Source organism: Gossypium hirsutum, chromosome A05 (genome assembly GCF_007990345.1).
Source record: "Gossypium hirsutum isolate 1008001.06 chromosome A05, Gossypium_hirsutum_v2.1, whole genome shotgun sequence".
NCBI lineage: Eukaryota > Viridiplantae > Streptophyta > Magnoliopsida > Malvales > Malvaceae > Gossypium > Gossypium hirsutum.
This window is the reverse complement of record NC_053428.1, coordinates 53148485-53169749: the sequence shown is the minus strand read 5'-3', so window position 1 is coordinate 53169749 and position 21265 is coordinate 53148485. Positions and strand designations below refer to the sequence as shown.

The window sequence follows — 21265 nt, the reverse complement described above, 5'->3', positions numbered from 1 at the left end:
TGAAATGTTGAACTTGGGTGCTATTAACAGCTACGGTGCGGTGTATCTAGCAAGCATACCATTTGAATAGTTGACACAATTGTATGACGGAAGTTTATAGTATAGGCACATAATGTCAAAAGTAGTCGAGTGTATCAATTCTGTACTAAAGAGGACACGTTATTTTTCGATAACCTAAGTTGTGAAAGAAACATACTTTCGCTTGGCTACCTTGTTTCCAAAAAGGGCGACGACGTACTTTGGACAGATAGTGGGCGGCCATACTTGGTGCGAGGATGTAATGAAATAAATCAGACAAAATATGGAGAGAGCAAACACTATGTATGTAGTGTGCCACTCACGTTAGAACCTGGAATATTAAGTCACGTAGTATGCTAGGCCAGACTAGAACATGTTAGGGGCATCATATCATGTCAACTAACAGGAGGGACTTGCGATTGTAGGAGGTTCTAAGCACTTCAGTTCCCATACGCACATGTAATTGCCGCATGTGGGTGTTGGAAAAACAAGGTTAGGAAACACAGTGGAAAATAAATTTAGGAAAAAACCATAGTTTAATTTTTTTTCTAAAACAAGATCTTGGTTGTGATATCTAAAGTGATAAACACTTAATCAAAATGTACCTTTTTTTTCGTCTAGGATAAGCGCTTTGAACTAGTAGCCTTCTCTGCTCAAGCTCATATCTGCCGAGTGTGGGCTAATTTCGAATTAGAAGAATCTTCACAAAAATTACTAGTGGGGTAATTTTGTAATTTCTAAAAAATTTTGGGTCAAGTTGTAAATCATAAAAATATCTCTAGAAATTTTCTGGAATAATCTCTTTAGAAAACTTTCTCTCTACCATTTTCTCTTGAATTTAAGTGCGTGCAAATATGACCCAAGACTCTCTTTATAAAAGGAAAGTTTAGAGAGTCCAACTATAATTAAACATAATCACTTTAATATTAAATTAATATAATAGTTAACAAAATAAATATTAGATTAAAGTTAATATTAAATTAATAAAATAATATTCAGATAAGTATTAAATAAAATAAAATATTAAACTATTAAAATAATATTTTTGTGGAATAATTAATCTAAAATCAAATTATCCTGTAGAATTCCAGTAAAAGTGTAACTCTTTCAATGCTTAACCATCGATGACCAACCGCCGCCAGCCACCATGACGCCATCGTAGCAGGCACCGGTATCGCTGTGTCTGGTGGTGCAGGTGCAACACCCTTACAGTACCCCGAGCCAGTTTGGCTCCTGTAAATTTTGTAACATCCTAAATTAGGGCCTAGTCAGAACAGTGGTTTCAAGACCACAAATCTGAAATAGGAATAATTATTTTATGAGCATTATAAGGTCTATGATATGTTTGCATGATTGTGTGAAAATTTCATGAAGAAATTTTATGTGAAAAGTGTTCAATTGGATTTTAAGGACTAAATTGGATAAGTTGTAAAACTTGTGTTCTAGAAGCTTCAAGCATGAAATTGCATTGGATTATTAATTAGAGGTCCTTAAATAGTAATTTTACCAAGTTCTAAAAATTTGGACAAAAATGGACATGCTTGGTAAAAATTTCAAAGAAAGGCTTTAGGGGTAATTTGGTCATTTAGTGATTAAATGGACTAAAAGACAAAATAAAAGCCAAATTGCTCATCTTTTCTCCCCCATGGCCATGTGAACCAAGGATGACACCATGGCTAGGGTTTTCAAGCTTCCAAGCTCAATAGTAAGTGCATCTAAGCCCTGTTTTTTATGTTCTTTACATTTTTTAAGTCCTTGTAGCATGATCTATCTATTTCTTCTCATATTTTGAAGTAGGGTTCATGTTTAAAAATTGAACCATGCATGACATGCGTGTGTTTTGATGATTAATGGAAGAATATGAAAGTTTGATGTGTGTTTAACATCTTTTACTAAGTGATTTTGCATGAAAACACCTAAAAAGGACTTGTTTGTAAAAGGTGTAAAAAGTGAGTAGTAAAAATGTGTAATAAAGAAAAATGTGGGCTGTTATGAGAAGGAATATGAATCAGCTAGGCTTGAGTAACAAAGAAAATGTATACATTTCATTTTACGAGCCTAAGGACTAAAGTGTAAATATGAAAAAGTTTAGGGGTAAAATTATAAATTTTCTAAAATATGACTTTTGGACCGATTTAAATAATGTGAGTGCTAAATGAGTTATATTTGATTTGTTAGACCAAGAAAAAAAATGAAATTCGAGCTTAGATTAGGAAAAAAATGAGGTTATGGACTAAATCAGAGTAAATAGCCGCTTTTAGATTTGAGGTAAGTTCGTGTGATACTAATAATGCAATGTTATGTTTGAATTTTAATGCTTATATATTATTACATAAATTGTATGATTGGTTATACGGATGTACTAGACGAGGATTCGAAGAGTAAGTTCCTACGAAAATGTCATCATTGTTTGTGATTGAAACCTAAATTGGTATGTTAATTAGGTTGTGATGAAATATACGATTATGATGTTTTGTGCGTGATAGTGGCATATATCATGAAATATTTGATAATCCAAATATCGATTATATGTTACGTAATGATTGAATACGTAAATATTGGAAAGTTAATGGATAATCTCGATGAATACGTCAAAGACAAGAAAGTAAGTTCATTTGGAAATAATGCAACATGTACTATACTTTAAATGCTTGATTTGCATGTATGGTAAGTATATATATAATTAATGTGATGTTGTACCATGTGTTTAAATGCTTACATTTTTTTATTATGAATGATGCTTTGTTTATTCCATGAGTATGTGATTGGTGCTATGAGTATTAAACTTGACATTACGAGCAAGCTCAACGAAAATGTGGTGTCGAAGAATCCTATTTGAACCTTAGGAATATTTTAATATACGAGTGACATGTCACTAGGAATTATGTAATCTGAACTCATTGAGTTGTGTCCGAGTTCATGATATATGTGACATCTGAACTCATTGAGTTGTGGTCTGAGTTCGTGATATATATATGACACATGTTTTGGCGTTCGGGTACTGGTCTCGTATATTCTATTGATGGCGAGGTAGTCCGACATGTGTTGCGGATACCTGACAGCCTGTATGAACAGACCCGTGAGTAGCTCGAGAGTGAGAAACATCTGATATAAGGTATGAAGTAGCATTGGCTGCGATGAGGAACTTAGGTGCAAGATTCTGATGTATCCGATAGTATTCCAAGTGTTCAACGGGTAGTTCAAGAGAAGCTCAATGTGTAATCATTATGATTGTATCAAGATGAAAAAGTAAGCTATTTTGTGCAAGTGGCACAGGTATGTACCTCGAACTCATGAGAATACCATGAGATGTGATGACTATGTGGTAAGAATGTTTACAAGGAAGTTATGCTTATGAGAATGATTACTACGATGACCATGTAAGTATAAATCTATATTCATGAGGAATAAATATGTGATGAATTCGATTGTTGAACATGCGTAAGACTTTTAGATCAATGTGACTTGAAACACGATGTGTTTATTCTTTAAGGATGTGATCCATTGAATGATGTCAAGCTATATGACTTGAGAAAAATGAATACACATAAGTAATATGCATTTGTAGTACATATGTTGAGATGTATACTCATGAAGGGATTATGATTGCTTGACCAAAACCTAAGTACGATAAGCTATGATTATGGTCTTAAAAAGAACGAACTTTATAATCGAATAATTAGTAATTACTAGAACATGTTGATGAAGTTGATAAATGCATGTCAATGAAATGCTTATTATTTTCATGCGGGTTTACTAAGCTTTAAAGCTTACTCCCTCCTTTCCATTTCTTTTAGTGTTTTTAGGTTTGGCTTGGGGTTGGAGATCGTCGGAGGTAGCATCACACTATCAGATTATCAATTTGAGGTATTGAAAGTATTAAATGTTTTCGAGTGAATGGCATGTATAGAGGCTTAGTTATTATGATATGTGTTCTTATGATTTGGCAAAAGATGTTGGCTCTATGTTGACTCATTGTATATAGCCATGAGATGTAGTTTATATTGGTTATGGGTTTGTAAGCTTACTTATCCATGCTATGTGCTAATTCCTTGTGATGTGGTCATACTTTTTTGCTAAGAATGGATAGTGTCATGGTATATTTATATGTGTACTTGATGAATGCATTATGACCAATCGAAGTGGTCATAACCATGGTATTAATGTGTGATGTGGTAATAGAAGAACAATGCCTTGAATAAGAATGCTTGATGATTAAGTTGAGATTAATTAGTAAATGGATCATCAAAGTATTAAGGTAAATAGTCATCAAAATGACAAGGCTAAATGAATGTGAATTGGTGTGTTTAAATTTGGTATAATATGAGTGTAAGGATCACATATATGATGACATGCAAATGCAATAATTGAGTCTTAATAAAGGAAGATTAATCATTAAACTGATGCTATGTTATGTTATGTGCTTGTGATGTGTTTAAGTATGTGAGGGATTAAGGGTAACAAAAGGCTTGGAAAATAGCCTAAGTGTTGGCCGCACGGGTAGAGACACGGCTGTGTGTCTCATCCATGTGGAGTACACGGCCTAGAGACATGGGCATGTGTCAATGGGGGGGAAGTTTGCACTTAATTTGCGAGAATTTAATTTGTCACACGGCCTAGCACACAGGCGTATGGCTTGGTCGTGTGGTTCATTTTGTTTGATGACGTCATAAACAGAGAGTTACACGGCTTGAGGACACGGGCGTGTCCTTATGTCCACACGGACGTGTGACCCTGTTACATGAAAAATTTTCTAAGTTTTCCCAGAGTTCTTCAAAGTCCTTGGTTTATTCCCGAACTATTTTCAATGCATGTTTTGGGCCTCCAAGGCCGATGTAAGGGACGTTATGCATGTGTTTGAATGATATGAATTTGAATTAAATTTTGTATCCTGTTTCTGTATGTTTGCTTATGTTTAAGACTGGTAATGCCTCAAACCCTTTCCTGGCGTAGGATACGAGTAAGGGGTGTTACAAATTTGGTTCGGGTCGGTCCAGTCTAGCCACCGATTGGATCATCAGCTTGGTTTCACATATTGGGCCCAATTTGACCAGTTTTTGGGTCTTAATCTTGATTTTGGGCTCCCAGGCCCAATTTACGATCTCATGTCTAATTTTCAAGTTCAATTACCTATTGGGCTAATTGTTTGACTTGAAAATTAACTTCTAAAAATATCATATTAATTTTAATTAATTTGATTCATTTAATTTTACTTGATCAAAATTAATTTTTCCAAAAATTACTTAGATTTTCTAAATTAATTTTTCAAGAAAATTTTTTAATCAATTTCTCTAGTTGAACAATTCTCATGACCATCTAATTTAATTTTACATCAAATAAATTGACTCAATTAAGTTATTCCCAAAGTCGTAGTATTTTCTTCTGATTCAAATGCATTCCGGTTGAGCTTTTATTGAGCTAGTGGAGGGACCAATCGAACATATACAATTAGGCTCTAATGATTGCAATTATGTCTAGAAGCATCGTTCTGATAATTTGCAATTAATTAATCATAGAGTCACTTCACAAGACGTACCATGATTGAAAAAAAACTTCTTATTGTATACTATTTTGCAAAAGCAATTCATTTATATGCTTTGTCTAATGACCTCATCATGTGTTTGTTACCTTCATACGATATCCGTAATTCCTTTGAGTTAAATCCGTTCACTCAATAATCCTATTTTATCTTATTGTCACCATTGTGTCTTCTTAGTGATTAATATGATCACTATCAACAAATGACTATGATAAATTGCTTATTCAAGAACAAGCAACCCATGACCATATTCCATATTTATCAATCCACAATGCCAATAAGAGGATATCATTAACTCTTTAATTGAGATATGAATCCCACTGTTGTTAATAAATCCATGCCATATCCACTTCATGTACCCAACATACTGGTTATAGGCTAGATCATCTTTAGAGCATAAGCTTCCACTTATATCAAAGCACATGAGTTGCATACACATGGTCAATGACTAACTCAAGATTTAGGTAAATCACACAATGAACGTCACAAGTGAATTAATTCACAAATGGATTCAGAATTAATTCATCTTGAGTCCAATCCAATATATCATTCTACCAATAAATATATATATGTCTCTACTCATGGAGTTAACTGTTCCGATAGCCAAGACTAGCCATCTCCCCAATTGGAATTGTAGACAACATAATAATCCTTCTTAGTATTTGAATCAAATGCTCACTTTGATTCTTTTTTGGGGTTACAAACTCATTTAGATTACTTACTGAAGTAAGTTGTCTTTCTCGCAATATAAATATTTTTTACAATGCCACTTATATTCAATTTGAACTTTAGACAGTCAATAAGCTAATATTTTCTTGTCACGATTTCGCTATAAAAGATAAAATAGTAAAATGTAAAATTAACTTTATTTATTTATTTATTGTTCAAATAAATTGAAAACAGTTACATGTTTACTACAATACGGGCACATTCCCGACAGTGGAAACCTATGAATTGAGTACACGCATTACATTATGGAGTCCTGAATTCCCACTTATCCTATATGAGAGTACATGGCTGCTAGTGTCCACCCGCGGTACGAGTTGGCACCAAACATGAACCTACACCGTGTCCCGAAAGGTCATCTGAATATCACCTAGATATGGAATAATATGGATATTCGAGAGAGGGATGGTTAACAGAGGTTATGTAGGTACTGTAGAAACTCAGGGCATATGAAAGCAATATGTTCTGTTGTGAGAGGTACTTTGGGGCCTCAACGTCGATAACATTATTTTCTTTCAGAGAATATATTCATTATAATGCTTTCATTATTCTGGTGTTCTAAATTTGTTATTTGTTATTAAGTTACGCGTAACTCACGTTAGAATGTAACGAAGACAAATATAGTGTTGGAATGAAAATTTATGGTTTTTTTATTTATATCATATATATTTATATCTCAGTAGTAATAAAAAAATACATTAATCTTGTTGTCGGGGAGAATATGTGTCATAGGGCAGTGGACGACGAACGCAAGAAGGATTTCTACGCACAACAGGAGATGCGGGCCTATAAACTTGATCGCTGCCATCGTCCTCATCATCATTGCCTTCACCACTTCCCTCTTACTCATCTCTGTCACCACTGTCATTACCGTGTTCATCTTCACCTTCCTCTATGTTCGAGTGCAGTCTCATTTTAGCCTCTAATCGTGTATGCTCCACTCTACTGGTAAGCAATTACGTTGATGACCCACCCCGATAAAATAATGATGCCGGTGGTGTTTGTGTCACTATCGACGTGTAACCAAAAGGTGCCATAAAACCTGGATACATCAACATTGACTTGGGCATCGGCATTGACATCAATTGCTGAATCAGCGTTTGTATCACTATCATCATTGGTGATGGTGCATGCGACGACATTTGGTCAGACATTTGGGTTAGCATGGGGGTATAAAATTTAGGGGACGTTAGTGTCTCGAAATATGTACTTGTGGGAATAGAAGAATCGAGCACGTGTGGCGGTGGTGTGTAGTGCAATGCTTATGAAAAAAACATGAGTTTTGTGAAATGAATAGGAATAAGTGGAGTGAACTGATCGGAATATTGTGTAGACATAGGTGACACTTCTTTGGGCGGAGCTGATGACGAACCCATCGTGTGACTGTGTCTAGCCCTACACTGTTACTGGGGCGATCGTCATTCCCTCTTCTAACGAAGTTGCCTACTCCTTGCATCTACTGATAGCAGATACGACTTGTTGGCGACTTTGAACCACAATAAGTACTTCAAATAGGCTGTCGTGTCTGTTGAGAAAAATGGTTCGTGGATGGGTGAGAATTTTATCCTATGATCCCAAACCTCTATGTAGTCATTATGAACTTCTCGCCAATCCTCGTTGTTTTTCCCCCGCATGTCCACCTTGCGTAGCTCTTTCATTTATCGTGGTGACTACAAAATTTGTTTCCAATACAAACTACCGCATCACCCGGTTCAATTCATAAATTTCCACCATCACATACACTATCAATGACACTTTTGCATCCCACATCCCCTAATTGGCCAATACTTCTAGAGAGATGCAATATATTATATCGGTGTCGGCGTATGACATCTATTCAAACTGAAATGCACAATTGTAAATTTCATTATGTATGAAATTTTATTTTACAAATCATTATGTAACTAATATAGGTTTGAAAGAATAAGTAACTAACATCGGCTTCCAAGCGTTGGTCTAACAGCAACCTAATACCTTTTAGCTCCTCAAGTAGTCCTACGTAACTTGGCCCATGGTTCTACCTGTAAAAGCGATATGTTAATTCAAACAAATAATAAATAAAAACATTTACTGTACAAACTACATATTTATTAATAAATGATTTTTGCCTTGTCACCAATGAAAACATATATGAGTAGTTCACTCGGGACGTAAAAATAATAGTTGTCTCCTAGCCCACGATTGTAACAGGAGTAGGCAACCACCGACTAACATCTTATCTAGTTCTGTGACCCGACACAACTCCCGGTATAATGTGGCCAACACGACTAATCCCTAACTCAGTTATTTGCATTTTTTAAAGTCTACTAGGTGTATTAGCCACCTTACGTGCACCAAATTTCAAGATTTATTGGGCATTAAAATGCCCCCGATAAACTGAAGGATGAATGCTTGGGTGTATTGTTCTTTGAGGACTTTGGTCGGGTGCGGATGAAGCTTTTGGAAAATTTTCTCCAACCAATTCATCGATATTTGGCCACCTTTAAACTTGTTCGGGACCTTCCCCAATAATGCCGCACAGAGATCCTCTTTACTGGGAACGATCATTGCTCTCATGATGACTAGTCTATCCATTGGCAGATCGAGTTGTAATGTCACGTCTTCTAGTGTGATTGTACACTCGTCACATGGAGGATGAAAAGTGTGCGTCTCGGGCCTCCATCTTTCCACCAACACATTGATGAGTTTAGGATCGAGTTTGCAACCTCTGGGAATACGACACGTATGCAAGAATCCTGCCTCTTGCAAGTAACCACGAATTTCAGTGATTGGAGTCTTTACCGAATTATGTATGAACCCCTCCAAAACACGATCATCCGTATTTTTATAATGAAAAATTATTTTAAATTTAAAAATAAATTTAACTTAATAAAAAATAATAAAAATTAAATTTTTATCTTACCATTACTACCTGAGTGGCAGAAGTGTGATTTTTGTTGAAACGAATAAGAGAAGTTTTCATTCGTGAAAACTTAATTTGAATGAATAAAATACAAAATATTTAAAAAATATATTTTTAAATGAAAATATAAAAAAAATTAGAACAAGAACTTGAAAAAATTAAGAGAATTGAGAGAGTTAAAAGATTAGAAAGAACTAAGAAGATAGGATGTGAGTGAAAAAAAAAATTGAGGGTATTTATAAGTAAAAATTGTTGTCCCCCTTTTAAATTCTTTTAACATTACATGATTAATATTCAAAAAAGCGGTTAAATTTGACTGTTGGGGAAAAGTATGTCTAACTAGACATACTTTTTTATTCTCTCTTAAAAATATTCCATTTCCCTAATTTTTTTTAAAAATGACTTATATGTCTAATTTAACGTATAATGAAAAAGCATGAATAATTGATGGTGAAAAAAAGGTCAACTTTCAGACGGAGGACGTTGAATGACAAACTCTTATTGTGGACTTCGGCAAGGCGGTTCAATTGATTACCAAGATAATTTACTATTAAATAATAAAAAGGACTTATTTTATCTAGAAAGTGAAAGAAGAAGAAGAAGAAGAAGAAGAAGAAGAAGAAGAAGAAGAAGAAGCCAAATTGGGAATTAAATCCGCAGGTTTACAAGGCGGGAGCGTGTGAAGGACACATTTGGTGAAACGGGCGTGGTTTGGAAGGCTGAGTGGACATGGATTTAATATGGATAAGGCATTACAGGTGGGACGAGACGAAAGCTTCCAGCTTTGGTCCAGCACACCTATCTTGACAACTCTCGCCAACTCCCTAGAATACTCCTTTAATTTCCCTAAAACTCAGTCTTCTTTTTCATATTTTATTTGATTCTCCCTAGAATACTCCTTTAATTTCCCTAAAACTCAATCTTCTTTTTCATATTTTATTTGATTCTTTCTTCCGCAATCTATTTTTACCAATCCATCACTGCCACCTCTCCCAATTTTATTGCTTTTAATAGTAATGACACATTTCCGAATCCCTTTGGATGCAAGTTTTCTAGATTTTTAAAATATTATATTTATATTATTTTCTAATTACTGAAATTCCATGTAATGAAAATAGTTATTATTTAATACACATTGAGGTATGTAATTCGAAAAAGAGATAAATATTTTATTAATATTTATTATTTATATAATTAATTTTTAATTTTCAATTATATATTTTTAATATTTTATTATACTCTTATATGTTATAGGATACTTGTCAAATCCTTAATACAAGAAATATAAAAATTCCACTTATAATGTACTAAATAAATATATATATATACATTAAAGTTAATAAGATGATATTTAGTGGTTTATGTTTTCTTAAATTTTATAGTGAGAGAATTTTATTTAAATAAAAAATATTTTGAGAAATTTTGAAAATCCTTTTTAAAAATTTCAAAATGTTTATTTATTTAATTTTATAAATATTTTTATATACTTTTAATCATAAATTCATAACTTTAAAGTAATTCATAACATATATTTAAATTTTAAAAATGTTTTTATTTATTTTATTTCATATATTTTGTCATAATTTCTTAGTTTTGTAAAAGCTAATATAATATAAAATTTCAAAAATGAATTAGGATAAAAAAATCAAAATTAAAGTTACAATATTAAATAAAATTCGAAGAGAGACAATTTAACTATACGTGTATAATATCGAGTCAAAGGTCAAATTAGTTGAAAACAACCATCTCATCTTATTTTATTGTAATCTCTAAATCACTAACAATTATAAATTGATATAATAAGTATCGGATATAATAGTAAAACCTATTACATCTTTAATGAGAGAATATAAGTTTAAACCTTGAAAAAAAATATTATTAATAAAAACACTTACTTATCTCAAAAGAAATAATTTTGATAAATTATAAAATAGATATAAACAATATCTTAATTCTAAAATTTATTATATTATTAATGAATTTCATTGAGATAAAGAATTTTTTTTTCAGTAAAATGGTATGAAATCATTCATAATTTTGATTTACCACCGCCCATCAAAACCATGTAGACTTTTCTTTAATGAGCGAATCTATGGACCCTTTAAATCAGTGCATTGAATATAAAGAAATAATGATTTATTTCACATTTTAGTTATTTTATTCCTTTATTTGTTCTTTTAGATTATATATATTTATCAAATTATCTTAAAATAAATAAAAAAATTAATGTTTTTAATTTTGTTAATGTAGTATAGAAGTAGATTGTAATATATAAGCATTTAATTAATTTTTAAAAATTTTAAAAATTAAAAAATATAAACATTATTTTAAAAAATTAAAAATCATTAAAATTATTAACAAAGTATAAATATTTAAAAAAATATTTTTTAAATATTTTAAAATTTTAAAAAATTAATTAAATGATGATTTACCAATAATTCACATAAATCAACAAACATAACAAAAGTTAATTTTTTTATATTTTGAGATGATTTGATAAAAAAGTACAAATTTAAGGACTCAAAAAAAGAGTAAAAATAAATAGAATGCTAAAATAAATTTTTTATAAAATTAGAAGCACAAAAATATTATTGTGCCATTTTAAAATGCTTTAAAAAATATAAAAATAATGGTGATATTCATTTTTGGGGTGGGTTTTGTATAATAATTAGGGGGCCATTCCACCTGGAAAACGAGATATGTGTGGAAATCTGAGAGGGGCGAAGACTGGTTGTGGGCTCCATCAACACTGAGTCTTCTTATTGGTATCTCTTCTGTATGTTTGGAATTGTGGAAAAATATAGGTAACAATTTGTGGTAAAACCATTTTCAAACTTTGAAACCCAGAAGCAATCTATAATCAAAACCAAAAACCCAAAATCATACAACAGAAAAAAAAATTGGTAACCTCTTTCATCTGCCCCCCTTTTCAACGGTAGCAGCATATAAGGGTCATATCTTACCCAGAGGAAAGCCTCCATTGTTTCTTTGTAGAACAAGAAATTGGAGGCGAATCGTCTGGGATTTTAATCTTTTGGGTTTTTTTATTTTATTTTTGGTAGAAGATGATAAGATGGTGTATTTCTTCTTTTCAATTAGCTGAGCTGTTTATTAGCTCGGTGGTTCATCTTTTATATGGGTTTTATGTGTACAGCACTGCTGTTGCTGCGGACCTTTCACAGGCTTTGAGTGAATGTGTTTTCAAGTCTAATGTAAGTTTAGAGGTGAAAAAGCAAGATCCCAATAAGTCTACTGTTGATGATCTGCCTCCTATTGTTTTGGTTCATGGCATTTTTGGATTTGGCAAAGGAGTATGTTTGTCTTCCTTTTCTTTTTTCTTTTTGGTGTTCATTAACATGGTTTTTTCTTTTTTTTTTAGTTGAAGCAGAATTTATGATGTGGTGTGGGTTCTGTTTGCAGAAATTCGGAAGCTTTTCATATTTTGGAGGGGCTGAAAAGAAAGATGAGAGGGTTCTTGTGCCTGATTTGGGGTCTCTCACCAGCATATATGATAGGTGAGCTGATTGTTTACGGATTAAATGGTTGAATTTAGGTCCATTTAGGTTTGATTTTGTATGTTGGTATGGGAATTTTGAGAGTGTCATGGGGTTTTGGTTTTCAGGGCTCGTGAATTGTTCTATTATTTGAAAGGTGGGAGAGTTGATTATGGTGAACAACATAGCAAGACTTGTGGCCACTCTCGGTTTGGTCGAATTTATGAACAAGGCAAGCTGAAATGTCCCACCTTTTTTTTATTGATTATTATTATTAATCTATTTTTTCTGTTTGTGTGTTTTCATTTTGACAAAACATTGTTACTAGAAATGACGTTTCGATATTCGTTCTTTGCACTGGATCGATCCACGTTCATGTAAGACTGGTTTGATTATTGTACTGTGATGTTGGGATGACAGGGCATTACCCACAATGGGATGAAGATCACCCTATTCACTTTGTTGGCCATTCAGCTGGTGCTCAGGTTGTGCGTGTCTTGCAGCAGATGCTTGCTGATAAGGTTAGTCCATTACCGATTCGTATGTAGAGTCATCTTTTACAGATTCTTTTTCTTTGTTCGAGTGCCGATTGTGTTTTTTCCTTAGGCATTCGAGGGATATGAGAATACTTCTGAGAATTGGGTGTTAAGCATAACAGCCTTATCTGGGGCTTTCAATGGGACTACAAGAACGTATTTAGATGGCATGCTGTAAGCTCCCTTTAAAATAATCTTCTTTGCTTGATATTTCATATTGTGTTCCTTGGATCCTTGCTTCAACTCAGCCATGTCGAGAGTTTTCTGATTCATTGTTGCTGTGATTTTGATCACTTTTAGGCCGGAAGATGGGCAAAATATGAAACCTTTATGTCTGCTGCAGCTATGCCGCTTAGGAGTTATAATATATGATTGGTTGGACATCCCCTTGCTAAAGGCCTATTACAATTTCGGGTTCGATCACTTTAACTTGTCATGGAGAAAAGTAGGTCTTTGGGGTCTTGTTGATTGCCTTTTGGGGAATGCAGGTCCCTGGGCTACAGGAGATTGGATCCTTCCTGACCTTACGATTCAGGGATCAATAAAACTGAACAGTAATATGCAAACCTTTCCGAATACGTTCTATTTCAGCTATGCAACAAAACGTACAAGGAAGATCCTTGGTGTCACAGTTCCTTCTGGCATTCTTGGTATTCACCCTATGCTTTTTATGCGAGTTCTACAGATGAGCCTATATCGATATCCTACAGATGTTCCTCCGCCATATAAAGGCTACCGGTATACATTAGCTTCATCTTGTTGCTTGAAGTTGATTGCATTGCCCAAGGCTTTAATTTCGAAAACATGTTGGTATTTGCAGGGACGAGGATTGGCAGGACAATGATGGAGCACTTAATACGATATCCATGACTCACCCTCGTCTCCCGATAGAACACCCAAGCTGTTCCATTGTGAATGATTCCGATTGCCAACCTTTGCAGCCAGGCATATGGTTTGTATCACTCATTTGATTTTCATTCCATTACTAATAGCATGAGCTTGACATATATGCAATTGTATAATGAAAAATGGCAGGTATTACAAGATTGTAGAGGCAGATCACATATTGTTCATATTGAATAGAGAAAGGGCAGGTGTTCAGTTTGATCTTATGTACGACAACATTTTTGAGCGTTGCAGAAAACATATTTTTAGGAAGACTTCACAAACTTTACCCAATGAAGCTCCATGAATGCTTGTTAAGCATTTTAGAGGGTTGCAGATAACATTCTTTTTTAGGAACAAGACTTACAAACTTAGTGACAAAACATTTTATTTGTCTCCAGCTCTTGTAAGCCCATGACTGGTAAAAAGAAGAAATCATTGTTGAGGTTCTCAGTATGTTTTCTTCACCACCACCATTAATTGTAATATTTCCATTCTTTATTCCTTATTTTGCTTATGCTGATTCAGTATTTCGTAGCTAAAGCTATGTGAGGGACTTAGAATCAATGTTTTATCTTAACAAAAGTTGGATCCATTTTAGAGAGCACATTCTCATATAAATGTGCTTAAAGGTTAGTTTAGTACCGTTACAAAGTGTTTTTTAAAAATTAGGTTTGAAAAAAATATACTTTTGGAAAATGATGTTGAAAAAAAAGGGATAATTTCAAGTGTTTTGTATAATTGTAAAAAAAAAATTATTGGGGGAAGTTTAAAATAAATAAATTTAAATAATTTTTAAATTTATTAATATTACAATATATGAAAATTATTAAATATTTTTTAAAATTTTAATTTAAATATATAAATCATATTCTAGATATTAAACGAACTTATTAGAGATAAGAAAGAATCACGTATCTTTAATTTGTATATAAAAGGGATTACTATTTGATACATTCGAAGTAAAAATTGTTGATTTGTCAAGTCTTATTTATTTATTTTTATTTTTTAAAATATTAATTAAATACATATGAAAGATTCTTGATATTGCTTGTGGAGTAAAAGAGTGAATAATAATACTTTAAAAAAAAATTAAAAACTAAAAAATTATATGGTAATTTTTTAATATGCTGGTAATGTATTTTTTTTAATTTCATAAATAATTTTAAAAAATTGACATGTGTTTATTTTTTTAAATATTACAAATGATTTTTTTAACCAAATTGTAAAGTTAAACTCTAATGTCATTGTATTAAAAAATGGAAAAAAAAATTTTGGCATACTGCCAGTGGAATTTAAAAATTCAACAAATAGGGTTGGGTTGATGAAAAGTGTATATAAGGTATAGTAATATATATATAAGAATGAAACATGTGACAAATTTATAATTCTACTTGTGAAGTTAAAAAGTGCATTGCTAGTGTATCAAATATTCGCTTTAAAAAACAATCCATTTAATAAACTAGAATACAATTTTAAAGTTTTATTTATTTATTTGGATTTATAAGTTAGATTGAAAGACTTAAAGTAAAAATGATTGTTTCACATATTAGAAAAAATTAAGGTAATTCAAAAAATCAAATTTCACGCTTTTTAGGAAAATTTTAAGATTTTTTTTTATGTAAGTTATCATACATCATTGGGTAAATAAACCAATGTAATGTAAATCCATGGATCTTCTCCATATGCATGATATATCGCGTAAAAAATTGAGGTTTAACATTGCATACTGTTTGTCTTTATTTGTATGGAACGATGAGTTAAAGCTCTTGTTAAACACTCATTTGATACGGGTTCAAGTTATATGTTAAATTAAGCATTATTGGATAATATGTTTTAATATAACAAATTAAAGTGTTTTTGAATAAAAGTAAAATTGAGCAACTTCATAAAATTAAGCTGAAATGGTTTTAATTGAGTCAAACATTTTCAAATATGTTTTAATAATTTTCAAATAAGTTAGAATTGTTCCAGGACAAAAAGTATTAATACTTTTTGCCTAAGTATCGATATCCTACAAGTTATCGATACCCCTCTGTTAATCAATACCAAATTGATATTCTAGAATTTGTAACTTCTGTTAGATATCGATCTGGTATCGATACTTTTCATAAAAGTATCGATAAATCCCTCAGGTATCGATATTCTTGCTCCAACGGTCACTGAAATCAACATCAATTACAAAAATATCTATACTCTTTTAATAGGTATTGATTGTCGTTCCTGCAGGTGAAGTTAATGACTTGGTATTTCATCCCCAACGACTACATTCACTTCTAAAACAACCATAACGGTTGGAAATAAATTAGAGGGTATAAATACCATCTTCAAAAGGTTTAGCAATAACAAGAGCATTGTGCAAAGCTTAAAGAAAAATCAAAACAACCTAGAACTTAATTCTTTCATACCTTTTCTTGTAAACCCTTGTGAGTTTTCATTGTATTCATTTAGCTCAAATGTTCTTGTTTGTATTTATGCTTAATTGGCAAACATCTTGATCTTGTAAGGATTGTTTCTTTATTTGCTTATTTGTTTCTATTTGAGAGAGGGTTAACTCTTAAGGTTTGGGTAAAAACCTTAAAGTAGTTGTCTTTTAAGATTTTGGGGTATAAATCCTAAGGGAGATTGTAAGGTTAAACCTTATCCTCAAAGGTTGCCAAATTAGTGAATTTGGGAAAATCATTAGTTGTGGTAAGCTAAGGTAGTGGAGTAGGCAATTGGGGTCGAACCACTATAAATCTTTCTGTTCTTTGTCACACATTTTTTATTGCTTCCATCACAACATCTCAAACGCCAATTCAACTTCCTTATCGCTGTTCTCGAGTTGATCCTTTTGAGTTAACACTATATTACTCCATCCCTTGCTCCTAATATTGTAAAAAAAATTGCATACTGCTTAGTACCTACTCTATGAAAAAGTTGTTCTCTAACTATGTAACCAACGCTAAATAAACATTAGTAACTTTAAACATGATAACAAAGTAACATATTTAGTAATTGTGACATTACTACTATAAACATGATATAATTGCAATGATTAAGTGATGTGAAACCCGTCGCTATATTAGTTGTTTAGATATTTGGTTTTGAAGAAAACCATATTTATTAATAATCAGAAAGACAGGAAAATCAAAATAAAGTAAAACAACAAGGGGCACAACTAAACCTAAGCCGACAAGCTTACCCCATGCACCATTTCCTAAACCCAGCATTAACAATACCAACAATATAACGAGGACAACTAATACAATCAAAGTAGTTCACTTTCAATAAAGCTACCCTTACTAAAGCGTGAGCTGCTTTATTAGCATCCTTGTGTATCCAATGGATAGATAAAGATTGAAAACCTGAAACAATGTTTTGACAATTCGATAATAATACCCTAGAATTAGAGACATCCAACGCACTAGAAGAGAGAGCTTGCCACAACCTTTAACTGTCAGTTTCAAAAATAATGTCATCCACATGCCAAGACCGAAGCCAAGACAAAGCCTCACAAGCTGCTAAGATTTCCACCATGAAAGGCTTAGGCTTGCTCCTTATAAAACCAAAGAAACATCGAATAGAATCACCCCTTCATTACACACAATCATGACACATCCTATATGCCCACTATCAACAAAAATAGCACCACCAAAATTGCATTTGAGCTTACCCTTAGTGGTTGTCGCCAACAATCTGATACGACCCTGGCCAAGGATGCCCTTGATTTCAGCTTGAATTCAGCTCCTCAAGCTCCATTTAGCTTGGTTCAGCTCACCGAATTTTATTTTAGCTCACATGAGCTTAATTCAGCTCGTTTGAGCTTGGTTTAAATTCAATTCAGCTCATTATTAGCTCTTTAGCTAAATTAATTTTATTTGCTGGAATAAATTAATTATTTAAGTTAATTAGTTAATTTAGTTACAGCTCTTAATTACTTGTCAGCTTATTACATGTTATAATTATGTTGTGTTAGCCGAATTTAATTAGGTGGCTGGATTATATTTAATTTGTCTTAATACCATTTAGTTCAGCCGAATATACATTTGCACTTAATTTAGTTCATGTTTTTTTCTTGTAGGATGGCTGAATGCATGAAGGAGCATTAAAGTCCAAGTGCATGAATGGTTCAATACAACGTATGGGAGTATACATGAATGGCTGAATACATGAATGGTTGGATTCATGGATATGGCTCATTTTATGATAATTCAAGGTGTTAATTCAGCCAAGAAGAGCAACTAAATTCATTCTCCAAAAGCTGGCCGATGCACTTCCCAAAACAGCACCTATGCGTTCACATTTGGAGTTCACACCAAGGACCATTTGGTTGATCATTGTTCACACTTCCAAAGACTTTTCCAACTCCTTTTTCACACCTTCAAGGCTGTTCACGTTCACCTTTAATGCTGGTCTCTTTTCAGCCAAGAATTACATTTTAATGAGCTCATTTAAGCTCAATTGGCTGAACCTAGCTGCTGCCATTTCTCCAAGTGCATTTGCTCTTCTAGAAATCGTCCCTTGAGCTTCAAATTCAGCTGAATTTAGCTCCAGCAATTTAGTTTTTTATTTCCAAAATTTTCTAGCATTTTTCTAGCCTAATTAATTACTTAGACATTAAGTCTTTGTTTTGGCCATTCGGCTACCTAGCTGAACACTATAAATAGTTGTTCATTTTCATTGTAAAAGGACTTTTGACTTTTGATCATTTGAATGAACTTTGTTCAAAGAGTGAGTTTTCTCCTCTCTAAATTCGTACGAGTTTCGATCTGACTTATCTAGCGTGCTAGTGGCGTCTATCGTTCTCTTTTGAACTTATCACCTTACTTTGGTGTGGCGTTCAACCCTTCTACAATTCCGTAATCCCACCTTGAACCGAATAGAAATCGGGGGGACACTTTTTAGTGTTGAATCGTTTCTGGTGTTTAAGCTCATTTATCCATTCCACCGACTATCCTAGATTTTACCCAACTATAATATCTTTTTACAAAACCGAGCCTTCATTTATCAACTTCCATTTTTCTTATTTTTATCCTTAAATCGAGCCTACTACCCTTATAAATTTACCATCACCTTAGCCAACCTTTTAAAACCATTTGAAAGCTTCCGCATCTTTAGCCTTATTTCATCCTATTTTCGATAACTCAACTATTCCTCGTTGACGATCGGGCAATTATGTGAAACGACTCAATTAATCTGGGCCGGATCACATCATTTGGTATCAGAGCTACTAAAACGAGGAGTATCGACATTCGTATCAAGCTCGGAGTAGGTTCGTAATGTAAAAAAAAAGTCAAAAAAAATCAAAAAAATTTGAGTTGGAATTTAATTTTTTTTCTCTTCATTGTATTTTGTTTACTATTGTATTGGATTTAAAAAAAAGAGAAGAAATTCAAAAAAAAAAATTCAAAAAAAAATCGAAAAAAAGAAAAAAAAGAAGTGACAAAAAAATCATGTTAAAAAAAAGTGAAAAGTCTTGCGAGTTTTTATTTTCTTCTCTTATTTACTCCGATCATCAAGTTTCCCTTCCTACCATTATTTACCCATCCCAACGCCACACTTAGCCTTGATTTTATTTTGTTTAGCCTACCATAGACCGACGTTATCCCTTGTAACCCATTTGAAGTCGACCCTCTAAGCCGCAATAAGTCTTCTTGAAACAAAATACGAATTCACGAGAGTGAGACGAGCGGAAAAAGGCACGAGTGGTGAGTACATTAGAGCGAGCAAAAGCCATTAAACAAGTGTAAACACGAGTGGACTGTTATCCAATTTTCTTTGTGAGTGAAACGTGAGATTTTTGTGGTGAGGTATTTAATTTTTGTTTTGTTTTAATCATTTTTTTTAGTAATTAAATCATGTCTCAAGAAGAATTCTCTACTGATGAATTTCAATACTTGGTGAACGAGATGGGCTGAATTTTGGAGGAAAAACTAAGCCCATTAAAAAGACGTTTGAATCGAGTGGAGGAAAAGTCCCAACGGAAACAAAATCCACCAAGTCGAGAAACGGAGTCGAGATCATCACGACAATACGCGTCCAAAGACTACTCGCTAAGAGATTCTTATCGGGATTTCTATTCAACTAGGAACTCAAGACGAAGCAAAGCAAGTTTTGAGTTTGAAGCTTTTCAAGGTGACGAACGAGGAATCACAAGTAGTCCTTCATATGCACCAAGGTATTCGTCCGCCAAGAATCAATCTCGAAGAGGTGATCATTTTTTGTATGAAAGTCATTCTAATTATACCCAACGAGAGTCATTTTATGCTGATTCTTTTGCAACATCTCCATCCTATAATGAAAAAGCGAGGCAAAAAGAAAAAGAAATAAGAAGAAAAGAAAGACAAGAAATGTTGATGAGAGAAAATGAGCATATATGGAATGAAATCGAGAGATGAAAAAAAGAAATGAAAGAAAAGGAACAAGAAATCAAAAAGTGAGAGAAAAAGAAAATGAAGAGAAAGAATTCAAAAAAGAAATTGAGATTGAACAAGAGTGCAAGCGAGAAAGAGAAATCGAAAGAAAAGAAGAAAAGATTGAAAAAGAAAAAGAAATCCAAAAAGAGAGTGAGGTCGAAAATAAAATTGAAAATGAGAGAGGAAATGAAAAGAGAAAAAAAGAAGTTGAGATTAGAAAAGAAACGAGAGAAAAAAAGATAAACGAACCAGAAAAAGTGAGGAGCATTTCGACTAATCCATATGAAACTTGTTCTTGTTCTGTTTCTTCTTTCCAGGTGCCCGAGATATCAAACGATAATTTTCAACTTCACTACCTTTCCGATGAAAGACATTTTCATATGGTCAGTATACGTAAGGTTGAAGATGAAAACGTGCCCCAAGAGTTCAAAGGTAAGAGAGGTGAGGAAATGTTAACGATTGAGTCACGACCACCAGGTTTGAAAATTGTTGAAATACTTTTTAGTGACTTAATTTCTAAACGCTCTCCTTATTTTGGTCTGATTAATTGCTACTCCCTGAATGTGGTTGATTTTTGTTCCAATCAACAAACCAAAGATTTAATTTTGCGTGATGACGGTTTTTCACGAAAGGCGATTAAATTTTTCATTTGTGACAATTTTGTGCACCAATTAACGCTTTGTGGAAAATCCATGAATTTGTGCAAGTATGAATTGATGAATGTAAAAAGCTTTAATTGTTTGTCCCTGTGTATGGAAAAATCCCAT

The 21265-nt window shown here is 32.9% G+C and overlaps 1 protein-coding gene across 2 annotated transcripts; it reads left to right on the top strand.

The window, feature by feature from the left end:
• The first annotated feature begins 11884 nt into the window (after positions 1-11884).
• LOC107957230 (lipase) lies at positions 11885-14601 on the top strand. 2 transcript variants are annotated; one of them, XM_041112478.1, is made up of 9 exons: positions 11885-11989; positions 12340-12496; positions 12606-12700; positions 12808-12911; positions 13100-13200; positions 13286-13389; positions 13516-13953; positions 14036-14167; positions 14251-14601. In XM_041112478.1, the coding sequence occupies exons 1-9, from the start codon at positions 11964-11966 to the stop codon at positions 14405-14407; spliced, it is 1314 nt and encodes a 437-aa protein (XP_040968412.1). In that variant the 5' UTR covers positions 11885-11963; the 3' UTR covers positions 14408-14601. The 2 variants fall into 2 exon arrangements, with proteins under 2 accessions (XP_040968412.1, XP_016748175.2); XM_016892686.2 differs by having other exon boundaries at positions 11973-12496.
• The last annotated feature ends 6664 nt before the right edge of the window (positions 14602-21265 follow it).

What these genes read in the sequence shown, in the direction of transcription:
- LOC107957230 (XM_016892686.2), top strand. Translation starts at nt 12,251, where the DNA reads ATGATAAGATGGTGTATTTCTTCTTTTCAATTAGCTGAGCTGTTTATT. An exon ending in CTCACCAGCATATATGATAG is followed by an intron (nt 12,701 to 12,807) that starts GTGAGCTGATTG and finishes TTTGGTTTTCAG; the next exon opens with GGCTCGTGAATTGTTCTATT. An exon ending in TGGTCGAATTTATGAACAAG is followed by an intron (nt 12,912 to 13,099) that starts GCAAGCTGAAAT and finishes TTGGGATGACAG; the next exon opens with GGCATTACCCACAATGGGAT.